This window comes from Melospiza melodia, chromosome 25, assembly GCF_035770615.1.
Source record: "Melospiza melodia melodia isolate bMelMel2 chromosome 25, bMelMel2.pri, whole genome shotgun sequence".
In the NCBI taxonomy this organism is placed as follows: domain Eukaryota; kingdom Metazoa; phylum Chordata; class Aves; order Passeriformes; family Passerellidae; genus Melospiza; species Melospiza melodia.
The window spans coordinates 7,923,629-7,933,889 of record NC_086218.1 but is presented as its reverse complement, the minus strand read 5'-3'; the positions used below and the strand labels follow the sequence as shown (position 1 = coordinate 7,933,889).

Genomic DNA, 10,261 nt, shown 5'->3' with positions numbered 1-10,261 from the left:
AACATCGCACTTTTCGAATTGCTCTCAAAACTGGTAAAGTTAGTCACTCACCGAGAGCAACCCTTTTATGTGATGCATGTCAGGTCACACACTGACTTGCCAGGGTTTATCGCTGAAGGCAACAGAAGGGCAGATGCTCTTGCTGCACCTGCAGTGATGGCCACTCTCCCAAATGTTTTTGAACAGGAAAAAATCAGCCACCAGCTTTTCCACCAAAATGCACCTGGCCTGGTTTGTCAGTTTAACATCACTCGAGAACAGGCCAAAGCGATTGTGGCCACATGCCCAAATTGCCAGCAACATGCACTCCCTACAGTGAGTACGGGAGCAAACCCAAGGGGACTGAACAGTTGTGAACTGTGGCAAACAGACGTAACACACATACAGTCTTTTGGACAGAAGAAATATGTTCATGTTAGTGTAGATACCTTTTCTGGAGCGGTCTATGCTTCTGCCCACACAGGAGAATCATCTATCGATGCTATTAAGCACCTTTTACAGGCTTTTTCTTTCATGGGCATCCCCAAGGAGCTGAAAACTGATAATGGGCCTGCTTACAAATCCAAGGAATTTGGGAGCTTCCTGCAGCAATGGGGAGTAGAGCACAAAACTGGCATCCCCTACTCCCCTACAGGTCAAGCCATTGTAGAAAGAACTCACTGTGATATTAAAAGGGTCCTGGACCAGCAACAACAGGTTCTGAAGGTGGAACCTCCCCACATCCGGTTATCCAGGGTGCTATTCACAATCAATTTCCTGAATTGTTCTTTTGACAGCCTGAACCCACCCATCCTACGCCACTTTGGGGGGAGCAATCATAGGTTAATGAAAGAAAAACCTCCAGTTTTAGTAAAGGACCCTGAGACTTGGAAAATGGTGGGACCTTACAAATTGGTTACTTGGGGACGTGGATACGCCTGTGTGTCCACTCCCTCTGGTTTAAGGTGGGTTCCTTCCAAATGGGTAAAGCCCTATGTTCCCAAGGTCTCAGAGAAATCCACAGAAGCACCCCAGGTTGCTCACGCTGCCTGAAGAAGAAAACGCCGCACGCGTTCTCTGGAGGAAATTCCATTTAAGCCTCCTATCTGGAATAGTTTGTAATATATGTTTGTTTCAAGTTTTTGTGCCAGTTTAGATCCCACTGTTTGTGTGTAGCCTCGAGACGCCGTGAGACCGAGCCTGCTTCTCGTCCTACTCGTGATCATCCCACCTGTGACCTCCTGCATAGTTCCTCAGCCCAAACCACATATGGACTACCTTGGCAAAAGCTCTCGGACATCAACAGAGAAACTGACAACGGGCTGAATGGACTGTTCAAAGGCTGGGGACTCTCGGGCTGGTTGGGATCTATTCTGAAAACTGTGTTTTTAGTGCTGTTTATTTTAGTTATTGTAGTTGTTAGCATTGTTTTTGGACTAATCAAACGCATGGTCCTCAAGTTAATTTCAAGCTCATCTCCCCCTCCTGAGGTCTACCATTTGGAAGCCCTCAGTGCTCCAATAGATGACCTGGAAGCTTCAGTGGAAAACACTCACCCTCCTGTAGAGGAAGAACTGGTTTGCCAACCATGGTTTGGCAATCATTCTGCACCACAAACACAGTCCTCTTCTTTTTAAACATAACTAGGGGGAGATGTTGTGGTGTGCTGTAATGTCCCATTTTAGACTTCCAGGTCACTTTCCCAGGTGTGCCTGTACCTCTCTCCCTTCCCCCTTGCCCCCATGCTGAGTGAGTCCTGTCAATCAGGCTTAGCATTCCAGCAAGGCGTCGTGTGATTGGTCAAGTTCAAAGGATGCCCCTATGCCCAGAGGTCATTGGCCTTTCTGGGTGTCATCTTCCCCTGAGACCCTGCCCCTCTCACCTGGTTGGTGGCTCACCTGTACCTCCCCTCCCCCTGTCCCTGAGCTTAAAAGGTGAATCAGACCATGCGGTGAAGATTGTGTTGGAGGAGTTGCTCGCGTTCAGACCTCTGTAACCATGGAATAAACCTCTGGACATTAAACCCTCCAGCAGAATCCTCTCCTTTTTCTCTTCACCATTGCCTGAATCCATTTCTCCTGAGGTAAACGGGGTTCCTAACAAGCCTGGACTCGTTCAGTGCCCAGCTGCAACCACCAGCAAGCCAAGGTATCTCTGGGGTGATACACCGCAGTTGCTGCCTTTGGCCCAGCAGCGAGGGTCAGACTGGCCCAGGCACAATCTAACTGGGAATATTGGGATTTATATTCCAATAACAGACGGCGCCCTGTCTCACCAAAAGCAAGGCCTGACCCACCCTGCCACACACAGCTGTTCCAAAATGTCTCCAACTTCAAATTTTTCCTGTCTCTGATACCCTGCCCTGTGCCGTGGCCTGATTTTGACTGCCCTGGGAAAGGGGGAGGCTCAGGAACCTCCTCAGTGCCTTTTTGAGGTCCTCGTGTGGGGAACATGGCAGAGGAGGGGTTTGGGACAGGGGACAAGAGAATCCAGAGCCTCCTGAAGGCCACTTTGGCCATCAGAGCAAGGAAGGTCCAGGGCTCTGCCAGATTCCTCTGGTGGAGGAAATGTGATGGGGGGGGAAGTGTTCGGGGATTGTTCTTTGTTGGTGGTTTTGCCTAGAAATCGTTCCCTGTGTGACAATTTGGGCTCTGAACCTTGTTGCTGTTGCTGTTGGTTTTGTTCTTTCATTGCTGATTCAGGAAATTTTTCTTCTCTCAGACTTTTGGAATCTTTGTGCCTCCATGGGGAGCGGAAGGGAAAGGAGCAGCAGCCCCTGGGTTTTAGTGGCAACACAGAACTGGAGAAACCCATTCCTAAAGCCCCACAAAGCTGAACAAACACCATCTCTGCCAGTTTAACCAAAAAGCTGCATTTTGGACAAAATAAGAAGGAAATGGGTCCAGTGTCCCCTAGCACTAGGACAAGGCTGGCAAGCCATGGGTGTACTGGGAGCACTGGGAGGGGGAAAGGGGAGCACTGGGTGCCCTGTGCAGCCCCCCTGACTTGTGGCCATAACCCCAGGCAGGATGGGCCACTTAGGGAGCCATGGGATGGGGACTCCCAGTGTCCCCCATTGTCACAGCACGTTCCTATGCATGTCACCAGTGTCCTGCAGTCACCCATGTGGTCCTGGCAGCTCTGCGTGGGTCACCTGGAGATCCTTGGGGGGGACAGTAAGAGACACCTGGCTTGGGGTGACATGCCCATGTCCCCACCCATCCCCCATACTCACCCCCTGCCCCCTCATGTCCAGCCCCTCCCCCACCTCCAGGGGATAAGGGGGTTCTAGGGGTTCCTGTGGGGATAAGGGGGGTCTGAGGGGTGTCTGGGCAGGGGGTCAGGCAGAGTCATGGCTGGAACTCCCCACTCTCCTGTCCTGGGATTTCCTGAGAGCTGCAAGACAAAGAGGATGGGGTGATCATGGGGTCCCCTGGGCCCCAACTCCACCTGGGACCTTTAAATGCCCACTGGACCCCTGAGTCCCCACCAGACACTGATTTCTACTGGACTGCCAGGCCCCTGCCCCCCAAAGCACCCCTGTGGAGCCCCAGAACACCTGAGGCACCCATGTACTCCAGCCCCCTTCCCAGGAACCCTGAAGCCCTGAGCACCCCTCAAGCCTCCAGGAACCCCAAGAATGGAATGCAGAGAAGCCTCCAAACTGCTCCAGGATCCCTGAGGATCTCTTAACATCCCTGCACAACTCTCCAACACCTCCCTAAAAGCCCCCAAGAGATCCCAGTGTCACCCCAATATTCCTCAAGGCCCTTCCTGGGACAGCCCAGGACCCTCCAAAAGACCCCCAAGCAAAGGTCACTGGGGGCTCAGCTTCCTCCAGCTCAGGGGCTTTGGGTGATGCCCCAACAGACCCCCAGTGTGTGGGGCTTCCCCTCAGTCTCTGTAGGACCTTGTACCTCCCGCATTGTCACCCACCCCGGTGGTGCCACCAGTGACAGCCCCCGCTGACAGCCAGGAGCAGGAGCAGGAACAGGAGGGTCCTGCCGACATTCACAGCCACTGCTGGGGACAGAGGGGACACATTGGGGTCACTCTGAACTGCAGGAGTCCTGAACACCCTGGTGACCCCCTGAGACCCCACCTGTGACCCAGGGTGAGCCAGGTGCCACCTCCAGGGCCAGTTCAATGCTGAGTGCCCGGAACACGCGGTGCCCGTCCTGTCCCAGCTGGTTGGTGGCCACGCACTGGTAGGTGCCTGAATGTCCCACATCGATGTCCCTGAGCTCCAGAAGGGGACCCCGGGCCACCTCCTGCCCATTGTGCAGCCAGGTGAAGGTGACAGGGGCTGAGCCCACCTGCACTGAGCAGTGCAGGGTCACGTTGTCACCTGCACTCACCTGGTGTGAGAGGGGACTGAGGGTGATGGTGGCATTGGCCACGGGCACTGCGGGGACAGAGGCGGTGCTTGTACCTGGGGAGTTGAAATGGGGTGCGATGGGTGGGGTCATCCCCAGCCCGAGGGTCCTGCTCACCCAGGATGGTGACATTCAGGGGGTCACTCTCAGCCACGCTGTTCCCGTCACTGACCCGGCACCAGTACTGGCCGCTGTCATTGTCCCCAATGTGGCGCAGCTCCAGGCGGGGGCTGGTGCCCAGCAGTGCCCCCGAGCCCTCCCGGTGCCAGGAGAAGGACAGGGGACCTGTCCCTATGGCCACCTCACAGCTCAGCACCAGGCTGTCCCCGAGTGCCACCTGTCCCCCAGGGGGCTGTGCTGACAGGGACACCCCCGAGGGCGGGACCCCTGCGGGAGAGTGGGACACCAGGGGACAGTGAGGGACCCGGGGGGGTGTCAGGGAGGGGCAGGGGAATTCCAGTGAGGGAAAGGGGTGCAGAGATTGGGGGAGGGAGGGTGCAGAGATTGGGGGAGGGGGGCTTAGAAATGAACACCGAGGGATGATAAGGGGGTCAGGGAAGGAACACCTGGAGAGGGAGGTGGGCAACACCAGGAATGGTACGGGGACCATGGGAGGGGATGGTGAGACTTGGGCAATTTGCAGAGACCTCAGAGAGGGGTGGAAGGACCCAGGGATAAGGGCGGGGACCCAACGAAGGATGGAGGGAAACACAAGCCAGGAATGGGGGGACCTTAGGAGCAACCCGGGGCAGGGATGGCAGGACACAGAAAATGCACCAGGGAAGGATGAGGGTACCCATGTACGGATTGGGGGTCCTGGGGAGAGACGCGAGAAAGGATGGGGGGGGCAGGGAGGGATCTGGAAAAGGTTGGGTGCCCCAGAGCAGGCGTCAGGGAGGGCTGGAGGGTGCCAGGCAGTGTGGGGGACCCGAGGCATCTGGGGGGGCTCCCAGTGCCCATCCCCACACTCACTGCGCACCGTGACGCGGAGCCGGTTGCTGCTCTTGTGCACGGACCCCCCTTCGGAGTGCACCTCACAGCCATAATGCCCCGAGTGGGAGACCCTCACAGTGGGCACCAGCAGCTGCGGGGACCCCTGCGGGCCCCCCACCACCTGCCCTTCCCGGTAGAACACGTACAGGAGGGGGGCTCGGGGCCGCAGGGGGCTGGGGGTGCTGAGGCAGCTGAGAGTCAGGGGGGACCCCTCAGTGAGCTCACGGGGACCCTCCAGCTCTGGGACCGAGAAGAGCTCAGGGCAGGAGAGGAGAGGTGAGGACTGTGAGTCTGAGTGCACTGGAAGTGGCTTTGGGTTTGTCAAGATATTGGAGTTGCAGCCGTGTGGGTGCTCACCTTGCACTGTCACTGTCACTGCTGCTGACCGTGACTGCCAGGACCCCACCAAGCCCTCACATCTGTAGCGGCCGCTGTGGTGCAGCTGCAGAGGTGAAAGGGACAGCTTGGTCCCCCTGTGGGACCCCCTGATTTCCTTCTCATCCCGGTAAAATCGCACCCTGGTGAGATGGTTGTCCTGCCGGCACCGGCAGCGCAGTGTCAAGGTGTCCCCCTCCAGCAGTGCCCGCGCTGGCACCTGCAGCACCAGTGGGTCTGTGGGACAGGAAGGTCACATCTCACTGAAGAGACTGTTCTGAGGTGGGTGCCCATAGCACCGGGGACATGTGGGTGCCCTGGGGTGCTCTGGAGTGCACTGGGATGTCCCCGTGTGCAGGGGACTGGCTCTTGTCACACGAGGGGTGTGAGGCCACCCACGGAATGGAGCCCACCCTTACTGCTCTGGGGCCCCCATGATCATTAAAGAACCCCCCTCACCATCTAAGACTGTCACGGGGGGGCTGCGCCCAGTGCCGGGTCTGTCACATGTGTAGGTGCCACTCTCGGAGACAGTGAGGCGGTCCTGTCCCTCCTGCCACCAATACTGCCCGTCCTTGTACCAGGTGGTGGCACCAGCAGTCCCTGAGCCCTGGCAGGTCAGTGTCACCCGGTCCCACAGCACCGCCGGCCTCCAGGGGGGCTCCACCAGGAGCTGGGTGGTCAGGGCACCTGCGGGTGACAGGGGACACCAGCCTGCCAGGGCCAGCGTGGGGCTGGGGACAGCGGGGTGGGGCCATGGCATCCCCTGAGGACTCACCAGCAAGGCCGAGGGTCTGGGCTGGAAGGGAGAAGGGACAGGGCTCAGTGGGGGTGTCACCATGGGGACAGAGGCACATGGGGTACAGGGTGTGGTGGCTGTCCCCAAACTGTCCCCATGGGGACAGATGATCTTGTGGGAAAGTGTGTGGGTGGTCCCCAAAAGTCTGGACAGGCAGGGGGACATGTCTGTGTCACAGCCACCCGTGCACCACATCCCTGTGGCACAGACACCTTGGGAACAGGGGCGCCGAGGCCACCCCGGGTTGAGGCAGAACGTGGGGACACTGAGAACACCCTGGGCACGAGGACACCACGGACACAGCCCATGCTGGCCCAGGTCACCCCCACCAGCTCATGATCCCATCCCCATGACCCCATCCCCATGGCCACATCCTCACTGTTCTCGTCCCCTTCTGTCCCTGCATCCCAGTTCCCTTGTCCCTATCCCTGAAGCTGCCTGAGCCAAAGGTGCCAGTCCCCACATTCCTGTCCCCACATCCCCATCCCCAAATTCCTGTCCCCTCTGTCTGTCCCCAAAGCCACCCTACATCCCCAGTCACACCCAGGTCCACTGTGGGTAACATGGACTGGCTCTGCTGGCCTTGGGGACCTCAGGGGACCCCACAGCTCCCCTGTGCCCCCTCCCCTCCCCATCCCTGGGGTATCAGGCCTGTGCCCAGGGCACTCACCCCACAGGAGCAGTGCCACCTTCCCAGCCATCCCAGTGTCCCCAGCCATGTGCACTGGCTGTCACTCGCTGCTGTGGCCACCGCTCCCCTGGCTGGCGGCTCTTTGGATGAAGGGGAAGGAAGCGAGGTGACGTCTGTCCCCACTTGTAGGTGGCCCTTGGTGGTGGCAGGGTGGGGACAGGCTGGGGACATGGGTGGGTGGGACAAAATGTGTCATGGGGTTCCCAGGATTGGGGAACTCGGTGGGTTTGGGGAGGCAGGAATGGGGTCACTGGTAAATGGGGTCCTGAGGAAGGGGAATATCCAGCAATGGGGGTGCCATTGGAATGACCGTCTCCATACCTGGGGGGACTCAGGGATGGGAGTCCCAGGGGAATGTGGGCTCCAAGGATTTGAGTTCATGGGATGGGAGAATGGTGGGTCCTAGGAAGATTTCAGGGAATGGAATGAACGGGAAGGGGTTCCTTGGGAATGGGGTGCTGGGCCATGGAGATTCTAGGGAATGTCAGTGTTGGGATGGGGGCTGCAGAGAGAGTGGGACATAAGGAATGGAGGTCCCATGTTTCTGTTCCCGGGGGAATGGGGGTGCCAGGGATGGGCAGTGGCTGGGTGAGCCCATGGGTTGCAGCTCCTTCCCTGGGTGCTTCAGATTTGGGGTGACCCAGAGCCAGCACCACCCCCACATGGTGCCGGTGTCCAGGGGGTCACCCCAGACAGCTTCTGAGCTTCTCTGGGTCTGTGTCCCCCAGCCTCCAGTGATTTTTCCCTCTCTTTATTCCATTTCCATCATTTTACCCCTCAATTTCTCAAGCCCCCTGTTAGCGCCTTGAGGATGCTGTGTAGCTCCTGAGCAGGGAACAGGCTGTGGGAAGCCCAGGGTGGGGAAAGCCCAGGCTGGGGAAAGCCCAGGGTGGGGGAAGCAGGGGTGAGGGGTCTGCAGGGAGGGCTGGAGAGGCTGTGGGGGATGGGGGAGTGCAGCTTTCAACCCCCAAACACTTTCACTTTCTTTCTCCCACAGAAGAAGGAAAAGGCCGTTTGACACCTTTCTCACATGGGGGGAGAATGGTTCTGTCCTTAGGGGGCACATCCAGGGGGCTCCTGTCCCGGGGGGATCCTGTCCCAGGGGGGACACTTGCTGGGGAAGAGGGTCCTGTCCTGGAGCTTGGCAGCTTCGGAGAGGTCCAGAGTTCTCCATTATTGCTTGTCCCCTGCTGGATCTGAGCCAGCAAGAGCAGCTGAGGAATGGAACCCTGAGCAGGAAGGAGCTCCCGAACTCCTGCTCCTTGAAGCCAGTGGCCATCCAAGGGTGGGGCCCAGCCATGGCCCAGCCCCACTGCACAGGGATGGCCATTGCCCAGCCCTGCTCTGCCCAGCCCCAGGTTGCAGCCAGCACCTCAGGGTCCCCCCTGCCCCCTTGGCTTTGATTCTGGCAGCTTTAGAGCTGCAGCAGAGGTGAGAATTCTGTGGGTGGAAAAAGGCCTGCCTGTGGTTTGCTCAGCCCTGCAAGAAGCACCAACGCCAAAGGGAGCCCAAGCAGTGTCTCTGTGAGGGCCTTTGATGGTTTTCAGAGCAGGGCTGGCTGGAAATGCCCCTGCAGGGGCAGCTGTGTGGGAACCAGTCTGGAAATGCAGCAATTGATCATTTTGTGCCTTTGCCCAAGGGACTGAGAGAGTCCCATAACTACTGCAAAGGCAACAACAATTGGGCTCCCTTTGGGTTTTTGTGCTGCTTTAAGGGATGAGGAAACCACAGGCAGGGCCTTTTTCCCCTCACAGAATTCTCACCTCTGCAACAGCTCTAAAGCTGCCAGAATCAAAGCCAAGGGGGCAGGGGGAACCCTCAGGTGCTGCCTGCCCCCCGGGGCTGGGCAGAGCAGGGCTGGGCAATGGCCATCCCTGTGCAGTGGGGCTGGGCCATGGCTGGGCCCCACCCTTGCATTGACAGGGGTCCCCAGGATGTGCCACCCCTGGGACAGGCACCCAGCCAGGAATGTGCAGGGACATTTTTGGAACAGCCACCCCTTGGGACACGACCCTCCCATGCCAGGATGTGTAACCCCCTGGGACAGGATCTCCCCAGGACAGGACCCTCCTGGATGTGCCCCCCAGGACAGAAACTCCCCCTTTTCCCATCTGACTCTTAGCACAAACGGCCTCTTCCTTCTTGTCCAGGAAAAAGAAAGTGTTGAGAGGGCACAGCCCAATACCTCCATCCCCAAAATCTCCCCCTGCCTCCCTGAAGCCCCTGCTCCGCATTTTCCCTCTCCCCTGGGTGACCCCAACCTCTTCCTTGCTCAGGTGCTCCCCGGGATTGCTGAGCCAGGAACCGGGGTTGAGGGGACATGGCACAAACGTGAAGAAAAAAAGGAAAAAAGAGAAATAAAGAGAGGAAAATTCAAAGGCAGGGGAGGGCGCAGAAACAGAGGTACCCAAGACCCCCATGTGATGCCTGCTCACAAAAGGAGTACCCCAGGAGGGGCAGTGCTTGGCCCTCGCTCACCCCAAAATATGAGGGATTCAGGGAAGGAGCTGAGACACCTGTGCCCGTCCAGAAACTGCTCATCCCTGGCAGCCCCCATTGTCCTGGATACCAACCATGGGCGCCCCATTCCTTAAGTCCCACTGTGCCAGGGACCCCCATCCCAGTACTGACATTCCCCAGGATCTCCATGGCCCAGCACTCCATTTCCAAGGAACCATCTCCACTTCTTTCCATTCTCCGAAATCCTCTTTCCTCCAGGACCTTGATTCTCCCAGGATCCCCATTCCCACAGGACTCCCATTCCCCCAGCGTCCCCGTCCCATGGCCCCAAATCCCTGGAGCCCACGTTCCCCCAGGACTCTCCTTCCTGAGTCCCCCCAGCCCTGGGCACGCCCATTCCCTTGGCCCCCCCATCCCCATTGATTCCCCCTCCTCAGGACCTCCATTCCCCAGGACACCCATCCCCACGTCGTCAAACCCATCAAGCCCCCCACTCCTGGGAACCCATATCGCACCTTGCCCCACCCAGCCTTGTACCCATCCTGTCCCCAGCTTGTGGCCACCCTGCCCCCACCAAGGGCCACCTAT

The 10,261-nt window shown here is 58.2% G+C and overlaps 1 protein-coding gene across 1 annotated transcript; it reads right to left on the bottom strand.

Annotated features, from left to right (window-relative positions):
- Window positions 1–3,931: 3,931 nt before the first annotated feature.
- LOC134429245 (Fc receptor-like protein 4) lies at window positions 3,932–7,223 on the bottom strand (the record flags this gene model as incomplete). Its single annotated transcript, XM_063176365.1, has 7 exons — window positions 7,193–7,223; window positions 6,502–6,522; window positions 6,183–6,413; window positions 5,706–5,960; window positions 4,473–4,742; window positions 4,082–4,384; window positions 3,932–4,002 (listed from the first exon to the last, which is right to left on the bottom strand). Coding segments are annotated over exons 1-7 (1,182 nt in total), but the record flags the coding sequence as incomplete, so codon positions are not given.
- Between the last annotated feature and the right edge of the window lie 3,038 nt (window positions 7,224–10,261).